The sequence below is a fragment of the Salmo trutta genome, chromosome 1, assembly GCF_901001165.1.
Source record: "Salmo trutta chromosome 1, fSalTru1.1, whole genome shotgun sequence".
NCBI classification, from domain to species: Eukaryota; Metazoa; Chordata; class Actinopteri; order Salmoniformes; family Salmonidae; genus Salmo; species Salmo trutta.
Window position 1 is genome coordinate 76,489,256 of NC_042957.1, and position 21,499 is coordinate 76,510,754.

General features: G+C 46.4%; 1 protein-coding gene across 4 annotated transcripts in view; it reads left to right on the forward strand.

Annotated features, from left to right (window-relative positions):
* LOC115208058 (protein sidekick-2) overlaps positions 1-20,087 on the forward strand; it is a 54,221-nt gene extending 34,134 nt beyond the window's left edge. For 3 of the 4 annotated variants that reach the window (XM_029775805.1, XM_029775814.1, XM_029775823.1), the window contains 5 exons: positions 26-190; positions 456-596; positions 3,485-3,650; positions 10,296-10,425; positions 17,422-20,087. In XM_029775805.1, the coding sequence (XP_029631665.1) occupies positions 26-190; positions 456-596; positions 3,485-3,650; positions 10,296-10,425; positions 17,422-17,955 (1,136 nt within the window). In that variant the 3' untranslated portion in view covers positions 17,956-20,087. Of the gene's footprint in view, positions 1-25; positions 191-455; positions 597-3,484; positions 3,651-10,295; positions 10,550-17,421 lie in introns of those variants that run through there. The other variant, XM_029775833.1, reaches the window with a different exon arrangement.
* The last annotated feature ends 1,412 nt before the right edge of the window (positions 20,088-21,499 follow it).

Consider the following 21,499-nt stretch of genomic DNA (forward strand, 5'->3'; position numbering starts at 1 on the left):
CTCTGTATTTCCTGCTCCCCTCTAGATGAAGGACTGTGGGATATCCTCATCAAAGACATTCCAAAGGAAGTGACATCATACACACTGAACCTGGACATGCTGAGAGAAGGGGTTACTTATGACTTCCGGGTCATTGGGGTCAACGACTACGGCTATGGCTCCCCCAGTGCTCCTTCACCCTCTATCTCTGGTTAGTTATGCTTGCTCAGTTATAATACATGTCTGAATATTACAACATACATATGGATGCCTTTCCCAGACCTGGATTGAGCCTATTCCAGGACTAAAACCTATTTTAACCAGTGGAATTTCTATTTGACTTACATTTTAACTCTGTACTTGTCTCCATCTAGGTCCGGGAAACCAGACCATACAGTATAGGTTTAGTTAGTGACGTGTTCTTCCTCTTGGTACAGATGTCTGTTATCTAGCTATCTTGTGACTCTCATCTCCAGCCCAGAAAGTGTCTCCCTTCTATGAAGAGTGGTGGTTCCTGGTGGTCATCGCTCTGGTGGGCCTAATCTTCATCCTCCTCCTCGTCTTCATCCTCATCATCAGGGGCCAGAGTAAGAAGTACACCAAGAAGGCTGACTCAGGTAGACAACACAGAGAACTGCTCCATGTATAACTGTCCTCTCTGATTCGTGTTTCTTTCAACTTTTTGTTCCATTCCCAACATTCCATTCCCAATATTCCATTCCCAACATTCCATTCCCAATATTCCATTCCCAACATTCCATTCCCAACATTCCATTCCCAACATTCCATTCCCAATATTCCATTCCCAATATTCCATTCCCAACATTCCATTCCCAACATTCCATTCCCAATATTCCATTCCCAACATTACATTCCCAACATTCCATTCCCAACATTCCATTCCCAATATTCCATTCCCAACATTCCATTCCCAACATTCCATTCCCAACATTCCATTCCCAATATTCCATTTCCAACATTCCATTCCCAACATTCCATTCCCAATATTCCATTCCCAACATTCCATTCCCAATATTCCATTTCCAACATTCCATTCCCAACATTCCATTCCCAATATTCCATTCCCAACATTCCATTCCCAACATTCCATTCCCAATATTCCATTCCCAACATTCCATTCCCAACATTCCATTCCCAACATTCCATTCCCAACATTCCATTCCCAATATTCCATTTCCAACATTCCATTCCCAACATTCCATTCCCAATATTCCATTCCCAACATTCCATTCCCAACATTCCATTCCCAATATTCCATTTCCAACATTCCATTCCCAACATTCCATTCCCAATATTCCATTCCCAACATTCCATTCCCAACATTCCATTCCCAAGTTATTGATACTTTTGAGGGGCGGTTTCCCGGACACCGACTAGTCCTGGACAAAAAAATTATGTTTCGATGGCAATTCACCATTGATCTATCTTTTCAGTCCAGGACTAGTCTTAATCTGTGTCTGAGAAGCTGGCCCGTTAGGAGAATAGCCCAGGTCCATCAGTCGTGATTGGAACATCTGAAAACTATTTATACAATTATAAAAATACAGCATGACCATTGTAATATAAGACCAAGCTAAAAGCACTATCAAATTCAATTATAGCCCTTTTACCAGTAACAGTTGTCACAAAGTGCCTTGCATAAGCACAGGTAGACAGGAGAATGAGAGATGAGAGGTCATTATTGTCCCGTTTAGTAAGAATGTGTATCGATCTGCCAGTGTGAGTGTCCAGGGTTTGTTCTGATGTTTAAGCCAATAGTCATTAAGTCAGTACACTGTGTGTGACTTCTGTCCCTAACTCCACAGTGCCAGACTGACGGTCTGCTGAGTCATCCCAGGTTACATCACTGTTGGACTCTGGCATCACGGGTTGACTGCCACTGCTCCTCCTCTGCATTTTTTGTGGGAGCACTGATGGCCAAATCCAGTAAAATATTCACTTGATAACGGCCTGTTAGAACTCACAGGGATGGAGAGAAAGAGAGGGGGAGAGGAACAGGAGAGAGGAAGGGAAGCATAGACAGAGAGGGTGAGAAACAGGAGAGAGGAAGGAGTGGAAGAGAGGTCAAGCCTGCTGTGATCTCACACCATTACCTTTTAACGCCCCGTTAGTGTTTAGTGTGGTGTTGAGAGTGGTCCTATAGTGTCCAGGGGTCCTGTAGGGGTCAGGGGTCAGTCAACAGGGCTTTGGCTGGTCCAGGAGAGACAAGGACCGTGTTTGCCTGGGACACAAAGAGCCCCTTTTAGAGCCTGCACCCTCCAGCTACCCCCCAGCCACCCCTGGCAACACAGCCATTTTGTACCACTGACAAGTTGTTTGTTTTACTGTGGTCCAAACTTACCACCAGGACCAAGCACCAGCATGGTGAGTCACACTAACCAGCCAGGAGGAAGAGAGAGGAGAGGTCACTGCCCCCTAAACCCTGCCTCTACACCTCAACTGTTCTTCCTGCGGCTAGGGAACACTGACCTGTTCACCGGACGTGCTACCTGTCCCAGACCTGCTGTTTTCAACTCTCTACAGACAGCAGGAGCGGTAGAGATACTCTCAATGATCGGCTATGAAAAGCCAACTGACATTTACTCCTGAGGTGCTGACCTGTTGCACCTTCGACAACCACTGTGATTATTATTATCTGACCCTGCTGGTCATCTATGAACATTTGAACATCTTGGCCATGTTCTGTTATAATCTCCACCCGGCACAGCCAGAAGAGGACTGGCCACCCCTCATAGCCTGGCTCCTCTCTAGGTTTCTTCCTAGGTTCTGGCCTTTCTAGGGAGTTTTTCCTAGCCACCGTGCTTCTACACCTGCATTGCTTGCTGTTTGGGGTTTTAGGCTGGGTTTCTGTACAGCACTTTGTGACATCAGCTGATGTAAGAAGGGCTTTATAAATAAATTTGATTGAATTTGATTGATTTATACTGTGTATGAGGGTATATATTTGGGCATGTGGGTCAGTCAAAACATGGTTTTGTTGGATCAGGGCCTGGCAGCTCAGTAGAGTCTCTAACACTAAAGGTTTTATAGTGTGACTGCTGATTAACCTTAGTGCTAAATCATTGATGGTGTTGATGTGAGCAAGACCAGCCTTTCAAAAATAATTTCACAGCTACCGATGTGAGTGCTCTGGGGCGATGGTCATGTAGGCCTTCTTGGCACAGGGACTATCGTGGTCTGCTTGAAACATGTATGTATTATAGACTGGGTCAGGGAGAGGTTGAAAATGTCAGTGAAGATACTTGCCAGTTGGTCAGCGCATGTTCTGAGTGCGTCCTGGTAATCCATCTGGCCCTGCGTCCTTGTGAATGTTAACCTGTTAAAAGGTCTTACTCACATCGGCTATGGAGAGCGTGATCACACAGTCGTCTGGAACAGCTGGTGCTCTCATACATGGTTCAGTGTTGCTTTCCTCGAAGCGAGCATAGAAGGCATTTAGCTTGTGTGTGTGCCCTGCCCCTACAATGGACTAACCTTCTCCCAGTGTCATCTTACCCCCACCTAGGGAGCCACAGTAACAGCACCTCCCTGCCCCTGTCCCATGGGGAGATGGTCAGGCTGGACGAGGGCCGTTTCCCCGCCCTAGAACTCAACAACAGACGCCTGTCAGTCAAGAACTCCTTCTGCCGCAAGAACGGCATCTACACACGGTCAGTAACACACACACACACACACACACACACACACACACACACACACACACACACGAACACACACACACACACACACACACACACACACACACACACACACACACACACACAGTCAATTCACACACACACACAGTCAATTCACACACAGATGATTTCTGCATGATGTCTATTTGTTGTTGTATTCTACTCACCATCTACTCTGAGGGTCATGTTTCACAGTAAACCATATATTATGAGGGTCATGTTTCACAGTAAACCATATATTATGAGGGTCATGTTTCACAGTAAACCATCTATTCTGAGGGTCATGTTTCACAGTAAACCATCTATTCTGAGGGTCATGTTTCACAGTAAACCATCTATTATGAGGGTCATATTTCACAGTAAACCATCTATTATGAGGGTCATGTTTCACAGTAAACCATCTATTATGAGGGTCATGTTTCACAGTAAACCATCTATTCTGAGGGTCATGTTTCACAGTAAAACATCTATTCTGAGGGTCATGTTTCACAGTAAACCATCTATTCTGAGGGTCATGTTTCACAGTAAACCATCTATTATGAGGGTCATATTTCACAGTAAACCATCTATTATGAAGGTCATGTTTTTATTTTATTTAGCTAGGCAAGTCAGTTAAGAACAAATTATTATTTACAATGACGGCCTAGGAACAGTGGGTTAACTGCCTTGTTCAGTGAGAGAACGACAGATTATTACCTTGTCAGCTCGGGGATTTGATCTTGCAACCTTTCAGTTACTGGCCCAACGTCCTAACTACTAGGCTACCAAACGACACCATGTTTCACAATAAACCATCTGTTCTGATGGTCAAGGTTGAGATTAAACCATCTATTCTGAGGCTGAGTCATGGCTAAGATTAGGCTCACATTCTGAGGGGTCATGGCTGAGATTATAGCTCTCATTCTGAGGGGTCATGGCTAAGATTAGGCTCACATTCTGAGGGGTCATGGCTGAGAGAATTGCTCTCATTCTAAGGGGTCATGGCTGAGAGAATAGCTCTCATTCTGAGGGGTCATGGCTGAGAGAATAGCTGTCATTCTGAGGGGTCATGGCTGAGATAATAGCTCTCATTCTAAGGGGTCATGGCTGAGAGAATAGCTCTCATTCTGAGGGGGCATGGCTGAGAGAATAGCTCTCATTCTGAGGGGTCATGGCTGAGATTATAGCTCTCATTCTGAGGGGTCATGGCTGATATAATAGCTCTCATTCTGAGGGGTCATGGCTGAGATAATAGTTCTCATTCTGAGGGGTCATGGCTGAGATTATAGCTCTCATTCTGAGGGGTCATGGCTGAGATAATAGCTCTCATTCTGAGGGGTCATGGCTGAGAGAATAGCTCTCATTCTGAGGGGTCATGGCTGAGATTATAGCTCTCATTCTGAGGGGTCATGGCTGAGAGAATAGCTCTCATTCTGAGGGGTCATGGCTGAGATAATAGCTCTCATTCTGAGGGGTCATGGCTGAGAGAATAGCTCTCATTCTGAGGGGTCATGGCTGAGAGAATAGCTCTCATTCTGAGGGGTCATGGCTGAGATTATAGCTCTCATTCTGAGGGGTCATGGCTGAGAGAATAGCTCTCATTCTGAGGGGTCATGGCTGAGATAATAGCTCTCATTCTAAGGGGTCATGGCTGAGATAATAGCTCTCATTCTAAGGGGTCATGGCTGAGATTAAAGCTCACATGCTCAGTGCATACTTATTGACTAGGAAGAAGATTATTCAGGAGATCAACTGCAGTTGAAGCATGCCTCTTTATCTTCAGACAATAACAAGCACAGGATGGATGGAGTGGTGGATTAGCTGTTATACAGTCTAATGAACCAATTATACATACAGCATCAGCTCCATCATGGGTTATGTTCTGTTGTGCTTTCTCTCTCTGATCTGTGTGGAAGGACTGAGGTGTCTGTATTGAAGCACAGGCAGGGAGAGAGGTGGGGGAGGAAGGAGAGGGGGTAGGGCATGGGCAGAGAGAGGGGGTAATGCAGGGGGAGAGAGGAGGAAGGAGAGGGGGGTAAGGCAGGGGGAGAGAGGAGGAATGAGAGGGGGTAAGGCAGGGGGAGAGAGGAGGAATGAGAGGGGGTAAGGCAGGGGGAGAGAGGAGGAATGAGAGGGGGTAAGGCAGGGGGAGAGAGGAGGAATGAGAGGGGGTAAGGCAGGGGGAGAGAGGAGGAAGGAGACGTGGGTAAGGCAGGGGGAGAGAGGGGGGAAAGGAGGGTAAGGCAGGGGGAGAGAGGAGGAAGGAGGGGGGTAAGACAGGGGGAGAGAGGAGGAAGGAGACGGGGGTAAGGCAGGGGGAGAGAGGAGGAAGGAGACGGGGTAAGGCAGGGGGAGAGAGGAGGAAGGAGACGGGGGTAAGGCAGACTGATCACCGGACACAAACCCCTTTAAAGATTATCCTCATGGAAGACTTCTCTCTCTGTTGATTAGGTCTGAACTCAATGAATAGACAGATAGATCCAGGGCCAGGGCCTTTGGGTTGCTTTTCATGGCCAATGACTGGGGTAACCATCCGTGTTCACTGTTCACATATTACAAAGTTATTTCAGGAGTGCAGGTCAAGAAAAATGACCCTTTCCTTCTAGGGGCCCTCAGTCATCAAGTACATAAAGTAAAGCAGAAAAACATCTGTTAGGTCATTGATTTTCTCCACCGTAATGTATGTTCTGCTGAAGGCCAGGTGAGATCTGTGGAGATGTTTACTGTAGTCTGTTCTGTTGAAAGCCAGGTGAGATCTGTGGAGATGTTTACTGTAGTCTGTTCTGTTGAAGGCCAGGATGAGGTCTGAGATGTTTACTGTAGTCTGTTCTGTTGAAAGCCAGGTGAGATCTGTGGAGATGTTTACTGTAGTCTGTTCTGTTGAAGGCCAGGATGAGGTCTGAGATGTTTACTGTAGTCTGTTCTGTTGAAGGCCAGGTGAGATCTGTGGAGATGTTTACTGTAGTCTGTTCTGTTGAAGGCCAGGATGAGGTCTGAGATGTTTACTGTAGTCTGTTCTGTTGAAGGCCAGGTGAGGTCTGAGATGTTTACTGTAGTCTGTTCTGTTGAAGGCCAGGATGAGGTCTGAGATGTTTACTGTAGTCTGTTCTGCTGAAAGCCATGTGAGGTCTGAGATGTTTACTGTAGTCTGTTCTGTTGAAGGCCAGGTGAGGTCTGAGATGTTTACTGTAGTCTGTTCTGTTGAAGGCCAGGTGAGATCTGTGGAGATGTTTACTGTAGTCTGTTCTGTTGAAGGCCAGGATGAGGTCTGAGATGTTTACTGTAGTCTGTTCTGTTGAAGGCCAGGATGAGGTCTGAGGTGTTTACTGTAGTCTGTTCTGTTGAAGGCCAGGATGAGGTCTGAGGTGTTTACTGTAGTCTGTTCTGTTGAAGGCCAGGATGAGGTCTGAGATGTTTACTGTAGTCTGTTCTGTTGAAGGCCAGGGTGAGGTCTGAGATGTTTACTGTAGTCTGTTCTGTTGAAGGCCAGGATGAGGTCTGAGATGTTTACTGTAGTCTGTTCTGTTGAAGGCCAGGGTGAGGTCTGAGATGTTTACTGTAGTCTGTTCTGTTGAAGGCCAGGATGAGGTCTGAGGTGTTTACTGTAGTCTGTTCTGTTGAAGGCCAGGATGAAGTCTGAGATGTTTACTGTAGGGCTTGTATCTCTGAAGGTCTAGACCACGCTCCCTCTCTATCTATCTTTAGCTCTTTATTTCTCTCTCTACATTTCTCTTTCCGTCTCTCTCGCTCCCTCACATCAGTAGTTTACATCCGTGGGCTTAACGTCGGAGACATGCTGCAACAGCTCAAAGAAAATAGGTTTGTGAGGTCAATCTGTACAAAATACTAATGAAGTACAGAAACCAGCCATTGTCTTTATATGAGATTAGAATCATTTGGTGCATAAAGGTGGAAAAGAGGTGAGCCTGACACGGCTTGTACCGCAGAGCCATTTAAACCACATTAAACTGGTGACGGCTCTGTCTCCTGTGCTATCTTTCACGTACCAGGTTACAAGGGGACCTTTACATAGGCCACATGAAATGGCTAAATCATTGAGATTGGCTAAGGCGTTTGGAAGACATCACATAACAGTGTAGTCTATGAAAGGGTTAAGGCAACAAAAGGATTTGGGAGGGAAGGAGGGAAGTTGTGATGAAGGAGCAACTTAAAATTCAGAGGCGATAGGAAAGAGAGAGTTTAAATAATTGATCAGTACTGCCTAGCCATTTCCTCATTCCCCCCCCCGCCTTCCCCCATCACTCCTCTCTCCCTCTCTACCTCCTTCCTTCCATCCCATCCTCCACCCTCACCCCACCCTCTCCCTCTCAGGGCAGCCGGTCGTTAACGAAGCTGCACCCGACTGGAGCACTTCAGAGAGAAGGGAGGCAGGATGCAGCACTGGTTCCTTTGATCCCCGTCCCGGGCCTCCTCAGTCAGGAAGAGACCAGCACTGTCCCCACCCCCTCCCCGACCTCCAGCCATCTAACACATTCCTCCATAATGGGTGCACTGCAAAACCACCCTGATTGAGTCCCAAATAGCACTCTATTCCCTATATAGTGCACTTCTTTTGACCAGGGCCAATATGGAACAGGGTGCCATTTGAGACACGGCTTCTCTCTGGTTTCCCCGCACTGGAGGAATCGGACTCTGAACCTAACACTATATCCTAATATCTCAACCACCATGAGGTCCGTTAGCTTAGCGCCGCAACACATGACCAACCATACCACAGGTTGTTTACCCCAGCTCTGATAGGCCCAGTAGAACCATACCACATGTTGTTTACCCCAGCTCTGATAGGCCCAGTAGAACCATACCACAGGTTGTTTACCCCAGCTCTGATAGGCCCAGTAGAACCATACCACAGGTTGTTTACCCCAGCTCTGATAGGCCCAGTAGAACCATACCACATGTTGTTTACCCCAGCTCTGATAGGCCCAGTAGAACCATACCACAGGTTGTTTACCCCAGCTCTGATAGGCCCAGTAGAACCATACCACAGGTTGTTTACCCCAGCTCTGATAGGCCCAGTAGAACCATATCTACAGTATTTCAATGAAATGTTTCAAGGACATAATATAATTTAAAAGTATCTGCATTAAGGTGCCTGTAATAGAAGAAAATAACTGCTTTTCTAAAGCTTCCAAAATATTTTTTACTAGGTTGGGGGAGTGCCAAGATGAATGCGTGGTGCCTTCAAAACAGCGCTCCTATCTTTCATCTAGTGTATATATGTAATAATATGCATTCCAAATGGCACCCTATTCCCTATATAGTGCACTACTTTTTTACCATAGGCTCTGGTCTAAAGTTGTGCACTATATAGGGACTATAAGGAACATAGGGTGCCATGTGCACTAAGAACTCTCACAGAGCTGCTCCATGTGTCTCAGAGGAGATCTGTGCCAAGAGGACCAGAGGAGCAGGGTCTGTCCTGACCAATAATAACTGGCCTTTGTCTGACGCTGTGACAAACACTCAACAGAACACAAGCAGAAGGAAGCCTGTTGAATGTCAAGGCAGCAGTGTTGTGTTGACCTCTTATATAAAGTGTAACTTGACACTCAACAGAACACAAGCAGAAGGAAGCCTGTTGAATGTCAAGGCAGCAGCGTTGTGTTGACCTCTTATATAAAGTGTAACTTGAGTTCCTACTACAGACTTTGTGGGCTGTCCTCAAGACTGACTGACTGATAGACTGGCTGACTGACTGACTGACTGACTGACAGAGAGATTGACTGACTGACTGACTGACTGACTGACTGACTGACTGACTGACTGACTGACTGACAGAGAGACTGGCAGAAAGACTGACTGACAGAGAGACTGACTGTGGGGAGACAGACTGACAGAGAGACAGACTGACAGACTGACAGACTGACTGACTGACTGACTGACTGACTGACTGACTGACTGACTGACAGAGAGATTGACTGGCTGACTGACTGACAGAGAGACTGACAGAGAGACTGACAGAGAGACTGACTGACTGACTGACTGACTGACTGACTGACTGACTGACTGACTGACTGACTCACTGACTGCACTGAAAGACTGACTGGCTGACTGACTGCACTGAAAGACTGACTGGCTGACTGACTGCACTGGCAGAATGGCTGGCTGGCTAGCTAGCTAGCTGACTGACTGGCTGACTGGCTGACTGACTACACTGACAGACTGGCTGGCTGGCTAGCTAGCTGACTGACTGGCTGACTGGCTGACTAAGAGACTGCACTGAGGAAACAAACAACAATACATTATGGAAAACAGCCAATAGGCCGAGCCACTCAACTTAATGGAAAGGGAGAACTTGGAGTTCTATGAGCAGCAAGCTTGAATAGTCCAGAAGACATTCTGTAGTCTACATGACTGAGGATGGTCACTGAATGTTTTCTATTCAGGACACTAACAAAGTGACTTAAAGAACTGTCATGTTCAGTGGGCTATGCTGTCAACCTCACGATGTGTTTGACTTTCCAACTGTTAGATAAGACTGTAACAGAGAAACAATATCAAGTTGTCTAACACTTAAAATTGACCTTGGATTTCTCTCTCTGTATTTGTCTTTCTCTCTCTCTTTCCCTCTCCCTCTTTCTCTTTCCCCCCGTCCTCTCTCCCCCCTCCTCTCTCCAGGTCTCCCCCGAGGCCCAGTCCAGGCAGTCTACACTACTCTGATGAAGATGTTAGTACCAAGTATAACGATCTGATCCCTGCAGAGAACAGCAGCCTGACTGAGAAGCCCTCTGAGATATCAGACTCACAGGTACAGTTACTGTAGATTACAGCAGCCTGACTGAGAAGCCCTCTGAGATATCAGACTCACAGGTACAGTTACTGTAGATTACAGCAGCCTGACTGAGAAGCCCTCTGAGATATCAGACTCACAGGTACAGTTACTGTAGATTACAGCAGCCTGACTGAGAAGCCCTCTGAGATGTCAGACTCACAGGTACAGTTACTGTAGATTACAGCAGCCTGACTGAGAAGCCCTCTGAGATATCAGACTCACAGGTACAGTTACTGTAGATCACAGCAGCCTGACTGAGAAGCCCTCTGAGATGTCAGACTCACAGGTACAGTTACTGTAGATTACAGCAGCCTGACTGAGAAGCCCTCTGAGATATCAGACTCACAGGTACAGTTACTGTAGATTACAGCAGCCTGACTGAGAAGCCCTCTGAGATATCAGACTCACAGGTACAGTTACTGTAGATTACAGCAGCCTGACTGAGAAGCCCTCTGAGATGTCAGACTCACAGGTACAGTTACTGTAGATTACAGCAGCCTGACTGAGAAGCCCTCTGAGATATCAGACTCACAGGTACAGTTACTGTAGATCACAGCAGCCTGACTGAGAAGCCCTCTGAGATGTCAGACTCACAGGTACAGTTACTGTAGATTACAGCAGCCTGACTGAGAAGCCCTCTGAGATATCAGACTCACAGGTACAGTTACTGTAGATTACAGCAGCCTGACTGAGAAGCCCTCTGAGATATCAGACTCACAGGTACAGTACAGTTACTGTAGACAACAGGTACAGTTACTGTAGACTACAGGTACAGTTACTGTAGACAACAGATACAGTTACTGTAGACGACAGGTAAAGTTAATGTAGACAACCAGTACAGTTACTGTAGACAACAAGGACAGTTACTGTTGATTACAGCAGCCTGACTGAGAATCCCTTTGAGATATCAGACTCAGAGGTACAGTTACTGTAGACTACAGGTACTGTCACTGTAGACGACAGGTAGAGTTACTGTAGATGACAGGTACAGTTACTGTGGACTACAGGTACAGTTACTGTAGACGACAGGTACAGTTACTGTAGCCTACAGGTACTGTTACTGTGGACTACAGGTACAGTTACTGTAGACGACAGGTAGATTTACTGTAGATGACAGGTACAGTTACTGTAGACGACAGGTACAGTTACTGTAGCCTACAGGTACAGTTACTGTAGACGACAGGTACAGTTACTGTAGCCTACAGGTACAGTACATAAACCCATCATGAGCTGAATTCTGTCAGAGTTTAGCGATCACTGAGAGCACTGTAACATCTAACTATTGTAATGTCTTGTTATATCCTCACCTTCCCCCCTCTCATGTAGAATTGGTGAGAACCAATACATTGTTAGTACGAGGGGTCAGTTTCAAGTCAGAACCAATACATTGTCAGTACGAGGGCTCAGTTTCAAGTCAGAACCAATACATTGTCAGTACGAGGGGTCAGTTTCAAGTGAGAACCAATACATTGTCAGTACGAGGGCTCAGTTTCAAGTCAGAACCAATACATTGTCAGTACGAGGGGTCAGTTTCAAGTGAGAACCAATACATTGTCAGTACGAGGGGGCAGTTTCAAGTCAGAACCAATACATTGTCAGTACAAGGGCTCAGTTTCAAGTCAGAACCAATACATTGTAAGTACGAGGGGTCAGTTTCAAGTGAGAACCAATACATTGTCAGTACGAGGGGTCAGTTTCAAGTCAGAACCAATACATTGTAAGTACGAGGGGGCAGTTTCAAGTCAGAACCAATACATTGTCAGTACGAGGGGGCAGTTTCAAGTCAGAACCAATACATTGTCAGTACGAGGGCTCAGTTTCAAGTCAGAACCAATACATTGTCAGTATGAGGGGTCAGTTTCAAGTGAGAACCAATACATTGTCAGTACGAGGGGTCAGTTTCAAGTCAGAACCAATACATTGTAAGTACGAGGGGGCAGTTTCAAGTCAGAACCAATACATTGTCAGTACGAGGGGTCAGTTTCAAGTCAGAACCAATACATTGTCAGTACGAGGGGTCAGTTTCAAGTGTGTCACCACCAACTAGAATGGCCTGTTATTGACATAAGATAGCTGACATGACTGACATTTCTCCCTCCCACTCTGAGTTTCTTATTTATCATTATGTCTCTCTCTGTCTTTCTACCCTTTTTCTCTTTCTCTCCCCCCTCTCTATCCCCCCCTTTCTCTCTCTCTCTTTCTCTGTTTTTATATGAGTTATAATTTATCCCATGGGAAGGAAGGATTGGTCTGATTCTCATGTCTCAACCCCTCATGTCCTGTCATGGCTTCAGTACCAGTTCATTCTCAGACTCAAACAGGAAATGTCATGTTAATCTGGGGTACTGGATGTGTCAGTGTGTAGCAGACTGAGTTTTGCACTTTTAGGACTGTTCTGTTGGTTCCATTGCACCAGGTAAGCTCAATCATACAGAGCTCAAGCAAGGATAAGGAACAAAATACAATGAGAACCCAGGTGTAGCATGTAGAATAGTGAAACAGACTGTTCAGGGACATTGAGAAGGTTCAATAGTAACATGCTGTAAAGCAATACATCCTTCTAATTGGCTCCTTTGTGCACAGCAATCATGATGTCACATATGTAAGCACATCGTACGATCAGGTCAAACAAAAACATTTAAAATTAAACTTGTTCTATCTTACCAAAGAACAACAAATCTAAATGTGTGTGTGTGTGTGTGTGTGTGTGTGTGTGTGTGTGTGTGTGTGTGTGTGTGTGTGTGTGTGGGTGTCATCCTATCCCCTGTACCCTCAGCAGTATTAATGGTCTATTAGCTAGACAGACAGATGTTGTAGTTTCCAGCAGGAAAGAGACAGTTCATTTATTTGTCTTAGTGTCAGGTAAACAGTGACTGCCATGCAGGGGAGTAGAATAACAGTAGTTTGGGGCTCCTGGGAGAGAGAGCAGTGTTTATTCAGAGTTGGGTTGAACAATGTTGTGACTGTGCTGTACAGGTAACTGCAAACACAGACAGCCAGGGTGTTGGAAGACAGATGTTACAGATGTTACTCTGACAGAGACCCATACCCTCCCCTCTCTCCCCAACGTTCCCTCTCTTCCCAGCGTAACCCCTTTATTCCCAGTGTTCTCCCTCTCTTTCCAGCGTTCTCCCTCTCTTTCCAGCGTTCTCCCTCTCTTCCCAGCATTCTCTCTCTTCCCAGCGTTCTCCCTCTCTTTCCAGCGTTCTCCCTCTCTTCCCAGCATTCTCTCTCTTCCCAGCGTTCTCCCTCTCTTTCCAGCGTTCTCCCTCTCTTTCCAGCGTTCTCCCTCTTCCCAGCATTCTCTCTCTTCCCAGCGTTCTCCCTCTCTTTCCAGCGTTCTCCCTCTCTTCCCAGCATTCTCTCTCTTCCCAGCGTTCTCCCTCTCTTTCCAGCGTTCTCCCTCTCTTCCCAGCATTCTCCCTCTCTTTCCAGCATTCTCCCTCTCTTCCCAGCATTCTCTCTCTTCCCAGCATTCTCCCTCTCTTTCCAGCGTTCTCCCTCTCTTCCCAGCATTCTCCCTCTCTTCCCAGCATTCTCCCTCTCTTCTCAGCATTCTCTCTCTTTCCAGCGTTCTCCCTCTCTTCCCAGCATTCTCCCTCTCTTTCCAGCATTCTCCCTCTCTTCCCAGCATTCTCTCTCTTCCCAGCATTCTCCCTCTCTTTCCAGCATTCTCCCTCTCTTCCCAGCGTTCTCCCTCTCTTCCCAGCATTCTCCCTCTCTTCTCAGCGTTCTCCCTCTCTAATCAGCGTTCTCCCTCTCTTCCCAGCATTCTCCCTCTCTTTCCAGCATTCTCCCTCTCTTCCCAGCATTCTCTCTCTTCCCAGCATTCTCCCTCTCTTCCCAGCGTTCTCCCTCTCTTCCCAGCGTTCTCCCTCTCTTTCCTGCGTTCTCCCTCTCTTCCCAGCGTTCTCCCTCTCTTCCCAGCGTTCTCCCTCTCTTTCCTGCGTTCTCCCTCTCTTCCCAGTGTTCTCCCTCTCTAATCAGCATTCTCCCTCTCTTCCCAGCGTTCTCCGTCTCTTCCTAGTGTTCTCCCTCTCTTCCCAGCGTTCTCCCTCTCTTCCCAGCGTTCTCCCTCTCTTTCCAGCGTTCTCCCTCTCTTCCCAGCATTCTCCCTCTCTTCCCAGCATTCTCCCTCTCTTTCCAGCGTTCTCCCTCTCTTCCCAGCGTTCTCCCTCTCTTTCCAGCGTTCTCCCTCTCTTCCCAGCATTCTCCCTCTCTTCCCAGCATTCTCCCTCTCTTTCCAGCGTTCTCCCTCTCTTCCCAGTGTTCTCCCTCTCTTCTCAGCAGATGTAATAAAGTTCAGTGGCTTGGAAGACATTTCAGATTAATGTCTGGAACGGAGCGAATGAAACCGCATCAAACAGATGGAAACCATTCCACTCATTCCGCTCCAGCCATTACCACGAGCCCATCCTCCCTAATTGAGGTGCCACCATCCTCCTGTGATAGTTGTATTGTTCTCTGTCCATCTATAGGAGACTCTTGTTTACACGTATCAGATCGGTGCTCCTCAGGGCTTTGGGTGAGGTCCTGCTGTCTGTTAGCTGTGTGTTAGCTGTGTGTTAGCTGTTTGTTAGCTGTGTGTTAGCTGTCTGTTAGCTGTGTGTTAGCTGCTGGAAGACAGATCCCAGATAGTAGTAGGTCCTGCTGTCTGTTAGCTGTCTGTTAGCTGTGTGTTAGCTGTCTGTTAGCTGTCTGTTAGCTGTGTGTTAGCTGTCTGTTAGCTGTCTGTTAGCTGTGTGTTAGCTGTGTGTTAGCTGTGTGTTAGCTGTCTGTCACCTGTGTGTTAGCTGTCTGTTAGCTGTGTGTTAGCTGTCTGTTAGCTGTCTGTTAGATGTGTGTTAGCTGTCTGTCAGCTGTGTGTTAGCTGTGTGTTAGCTGTCTGTTAGCTGTGTGTTAGCTGTCTGTCACCTGTGTGTTAGCTGTCTGTCACCTGTGTGTTAGCTGTCTGTTAGCTGTGTGTTAGCTGCTGGGAGACAGATCCCAGATAGTAGTAGGTCCTGCTGTCTGTTAGCTGTGTGTTAGCTGTCTGTTAGCTGTGTATTAGCTGTCTGTCAGCTGTGTGTTAGCTGTGTGTTAGCTGTCTTTTAGATGTGTTTTAGCTGTCTGTCAGCTGTGTGTTAGCTGTGTATTAGCTGTGTGTTAGCTGTCTGTTAGATGTGTTTTAGCTGTCTGTCAGCTGTGTGTTAGCTGTGTGTTAGCTGTCTGTTAGCTGTGTGTTAGCTGTCTGTCACCTGTGTGTTAGCTGTCTGTCACCTGTGTGTTAGCTGTCTGTCACCTGTGTGTTAGCTGCTGGGAGACAGATCCCAGATAGTAGAAGCCTAATCCACAGTCTCGAGTTTTCTCAGTTAGATGAAGACCATTATTACTTGTTTGTAATCATGCCCTTTAGACCTGTAGAACAAAGCCTTTAGTAAATCAGGTTGACAATGAATCATAATTCCCATAGGAAGTCTTAATCTTCTTATTGTGTTATCTGAAACTGTGCTTGATTTAGCTAGTATCTACATCCCCCATTCTCACTCCTTATCTGAAATTGTGTTTGATGTAGCTAGTATCTACATCCCCTGTTCTCACTCCTTATCTGAAACTGTGTTTGATGTAGCTAGTATCTACACCCACCGTTCTCACTCCTTATCTGAAACTGTGTTTGATGTAGCTAGTATCTACACCCACCGTTCTCACTCCTTATCTGAAACTGTGTTTGATGTAGCTAGTATCTACATCCCCCGTTCTCACTCCTTATCTGAAACTGTGTTTGATGTAGCTAGTATCTACACCCACCGTTCTCAATCCTTATCTGAAACTGTGCTTGATGTAGCTAGTATCTACATCCCCCGTTCTCACTCCTTATCTGAAACTGTGCTTGATATAGCTAGTATCTACACCCACCGTTCTCACTCCTTATCTGAAACTGTGTTTGATGTAGCTAGTATCTACATCCCCTGTTCTCACTCCTTATCTGAAACTGTGTTTGATGTAGCTAGTATCTACACCCACCGTTCTCACTCCTTATCTGAAACTGTGTTTGATGTAGCTAGTATCTACATCCCCCGTTCTCACTCCTTATCTGAAACTGTGTTTGATGTAGCTAGTATCTACACCCACCGTTCTCACTCCTTATCTGAAACTGTGTTTGATGTAGCTAGTATCAACACCGACTAAGTTCTCACTCCTTATCTGAAACTGTGTTTGATGTAGCTAGTATCTACACCCACCGTTCTCACTCCTTATCTGAAACTGTGCTTGATGTAGCTAGTATCTACACCCACCGTTCTCACTCCTTATCTGAAACTGTGCTTGATGTAGCTAGTATCTACATCCCCCGTTCTCACTCCTTATCTGAAACTGTGTTTGATGTAGCTAGTATCTACATCCCCCATTCTCACTCCTTATCTGAAACTGTGTTTGATGTAGCTAGTATCTACACCCACCGTTCTCACTCCTTATCTGAAACTGTGTTTGATGTAGCTACTATCAACACCCACCGTTCTCACTCCTTATCTGAAACTGTGTTTGATGTAGCTAGTATCTACACCCACCGTTCTCACTCTATCTGAAACTGTGTTTGATGTAGCTAGTATCTACACCCACCGTTCTCACTCCTTATCTGAAACTGTGTTTGATGTAGCTACTATCAACACCCACCGTTCTCACTCCTTATCTGAAACTGTGTTTGATGTAGCTAGTATCTACACCCACCGTTCTCACTCCTTATCTGAAACTGTGTTTGATGTAGCTAGTATCTACACCCACCGTTCTCACTCCTTATCTGAAACTGTGTTTGATGTAGCTAGTATCTACACCCACCGTTCTCACTCCTTATCTGAAACTGTGTTTGATGTAGCTAGTATCTACATCCCCCGTTCTCACTCCTTATCTGAAACTGTGTTTGATGTAGCTACTATCAACACCGACTAAGTTCTCATTCCTCAACTAAAACCACTATTCCTTTTTGTCCAACCCCAGGGCAGCGACAGCGAGTACGAGGTGGATCAGAACCGGGGTGGGCAGCAGAAGACCCACTCCTTTGTCAACCACTACATCAGTGACCCCACCTACTATAACTCCTGGCGCCGCCAGCAGAAGGGCGTCTCCCGCCCCCCGGCCTACGGATATACCCAGCCAGAGCCGCTGCACCCCCACCCCCTGGATGATCAGGACCCCATCCAGCCCACCACCAACACCACCCCGAGACACCCTCCACCCCTGCCCCCACTACCCCCCCTGCTGCCCCGGGCCCTCTCTCCATCCCCCCAGCCCCAGGGCCTCCAGGGGCTTCATAGCCAAGGGGGTCTCATCCAGGGTCTGGCACCCCAGTGTCAGGGCACACTATTCAGGCCAAAGGGCAGCCGGACTCCCACTCCCTCGCTGCTGTCCTGTTCTGTGTCTGAACCCCCCAGCCAGCATGGGACCCTCCTGTACAGCAGTAGGCCTCCAAGCAGCCTGGGCTGTTCCTCCACGCAGCAGCCTCCTACCGCGGGATTCTCCTCTTTCGTTTGAACCACGTTTAACACACTGCTCCCAGTAGGAACATACATCCCAGAGGTCTCTTTTATCCCTCATTCACACTATAGGGCTGACCCTGTGCTCTATTGGGCTGGCTACCCCTCATTCACACTATAGGGCTGACCCTGAGCTCTACTGTGCTGGCTACCCCTCATTCACACTATAGGGCTGACCCTGAGCCCTACTGTGCTGGCTACCCCTCATTCACACTATAGGGCTGACCCTGAGCTCTACTGTGCTGGCTACCCCTCATTCACACTATAGGGCTGACCCTGAGCTCTACTGTGCTGGCTACCCCTCATTCACACTATAGGGCTGACCCTGAGCTCTATTGGGCTGGCTACCCCTCATTCACACTATAGGGCTGACCCTGAGCTCTATTGGGCTGGCTACCCCTCATTCACACTATAGGGCTGACCCTGAGCCCTATTGGGCTGGCTAGCCCTCATTCACACTATAGGGCTGACCCTGAGCCCTATTGGGCTGGCTAGCCCTCATTCACACTATAGGGCTGACCCTGAGCTCTATTGGGCTGGCTACCCCTCATTCACACTATAGGGCTGACCCTGAGCCCTATTGGGCTGGCTAGCCCTCATTCACACTATAGGGCTGACCCTGAGCCCTATTGGGCTGGCTAGCCCTCATTCACACAATAAGGCTGACCCTGAGCCCTATCGGGCTGGCTAGCCCTCATTCACACTATAGGGCTGACCCTGAGCCCTATCGGGCTGGCTAGCCCTCATTCACACTATAGGGCTAACCCTGAGCCCTACTGTGCTGGCTACCCCTCATTCACACTATAGGGCTGACCCTGAGCCCTATTGGGCTGGCTAGCCCTCATTCACACAATAAGGCTGACCCTGAGCCCTATTGGGCTGGCTACCCCTCATTCACACTACAGGGCTAACCCTGAGCCCTACTGTGCTGGCTTGGACAGTTTCTTTTCACATGATCCTGTCCAACATGGTTCCATCTACTATAGTGGATGTGTAACCTGGCCAGCGCCGTACAGCTCACTTTGGCTCATAGTGAAAAGGGGATTCTTTTGTTGTAGTTGGTTTTACTCATGTTTACATTTTTTTCTGCTTGTTTCTTAATGACAACTATTTTTAAAGGTGTTCTCTCGATATTATAGTAAACATTGCAGGCATCTTGGATATTATTTTTTCGTTCTCCCGTGTGTGTGTGTGTGTGTGTGTGTGTGTGTGTGTGTGTGTGTCTATGATTGAGCGAGAGAGAGAAAGAGTGAGTGTGAGAGTGTGAGAGTGTGTGAGAGAGAGAGAGAGAGAGAGAGAGAGTTTAATTTTGTTTTTAAAGACAATCATTCAGAATGTTTATGATGCTTGGCACATTAATAATAGTATTTTACATGACAGCCACGACACGTGAACCAGGAGATGAGTATTTAAAGTGCAGCCTATATGAACAAGAGAACAGTACCACATCACAAAGGATCAGTGGACTGTGGACTATGTCTTACAGAGAATGACAGAAAACACAATTAAAGGGGAAAAGACTCAATGTGGGCTAGAAATATGAACCAAGGACGAACGTAAGAGACAACTGTAACATGACGAATGACATTTGGTACCACGACACTCAATCAGCTACAACGGCTTCAACACCTTTGATGTTCTTCTCACTTAAACCCAAAACATTGTTGCTATTTTATATGTACATATGTGATATGCATTTGTCTTCATTTTGATGAACAGATATTTATTTCTTAATGGTATCTATCAATCACTTCTGTAATGGTAATGTTATCAATCTCATTAAAAAAGTATTGCATAATGTTATCTGTGTGCTTACAGCTACAGTACATTCCTCTGCAACTGCATAATGTTGAATATGGTTTTTCAACCCTTTACAATATGATTTAGGCTTAATTCCACCTATACATAGATAAACACCCACATTTGTTGTATTATAATATTCATTTGACCAAAGTATTATGGGACATTTCTAACGGGATGGAAACCATTGGAAGAAGGTGCCTGATCACATTCAAGGTCCATAAGGACACTTATATCACCTGTGTTGTTGTGTGCTGAAACTCACTGTACACATCAGAACCACATGATCATGGTACTACTGCAACAATAAATTATTTTATTTTCTACAAATTGTTTCTTTGAATGCCTCAAATTGTAAGCCTTGAATAGATACCCAGACTCTGTTGAATGTTCCTGCAGTTTATTCAGTTTCTACCTGAAAGGTTCAGCCTCACAGGTCTGGAGCAGATATCAAGGCACTCGCTAAAGTTAAATAATCAGGTTCAGCCTCATAGGTCTGGAGCAGATATCAAGGCACTCGCTAAAGTTAAATAATCAGGTTCAGCCTCACAGGTCTGGAGCAGATATCAAGGCACTCGCTAAAGTTAAATAATCAGGTTCAGGCTCACAGGTCTGGAGCAGATATCAAGGCACTCGCTAAAGTTAAATAATCAGGTTCAGCCTCATAGGTCTGGAGCAGATATCAAGGCACTCGCTAAAGTTAAATAATCAGGTTCAGCCTCACAGGTCTGGAGCAGATATCAAGGCACTCGCTAAAGTTAAATAATCAGGTTCAGCCTCATAGGTCTGGAGCAGATATCAAGGCACACGCTAAAGTTAAATAATCAGGTTCAGCCTCATAGGTCTGGAGCAGATATCAAGGCACTCGCTAAAGTTAAATAATCAGGTTCAGCCTCATAGGTCTGGAGCAGATATCAAGGCCCCCCCTAAAGTTAAATAATCAGGTTCAGCCTCATAGGTCTGGAGCAGATATCAAGGCACTCGCTAAAGTTAAATAATCAGGTTCAGCCTCATAGGTCTGGAGCAGATATCAAGGCACTCGCTAAAGTTAAATAATCAGGTTCAGCCTCATAGGTCTGGAGCAGATATCAAGGCACTCGCTAAAGTTAAATAATCAGGTTCAGCCTCATAGGTCTGGAGCAGATATCAAGGCACTCGCTAAAGTTAAATAATCAGGTTCAGCCTCATAGGTCTGGAGCAGATATCAAGGCACTCGCTAAAGTTAAATAATCAGGTTCAGCCTCATAGGTCTGGAGCAGATATCAAGGCACTCGCTAAAGTTAAATAATCAGGTTCAGCCTCATAGGTCTGGAGCAGATATCAAGGCACTCGCTAAAGTTAAATAATCAGGTTCAGCCTCATAGGTCTGGAGCAGATATCAAGGCACTCGCTAAAGTTAAATAATCAGGTTCAGCCTCATAGGTCTGGAGCAGATATCAAGGCACTCGCTAAAGTTAAATAATCAGGTTAGGTCTGGAGCAGATATCAAGGCACTCGCTAAAGTTAAATAATCAGGTTCAGCCTCATAGGTCTGGAGCAGATATCAAGGCACTCGCTAAAGTTAAATAATCAGGTTCAGCCTCATAGGTCTGGAGCAGATATCAAGGCACTCGCTAAAGTTAAATAATCAGGTTCAGCCTCATAGGTCTGGAGCAGATATCAGGGAGCAGATATCAAGGCACTCGCTAAAGTTAAATAATCAGGTTCAGCCTCATAGGTCTGGAGCAGATATCAAGGCACTC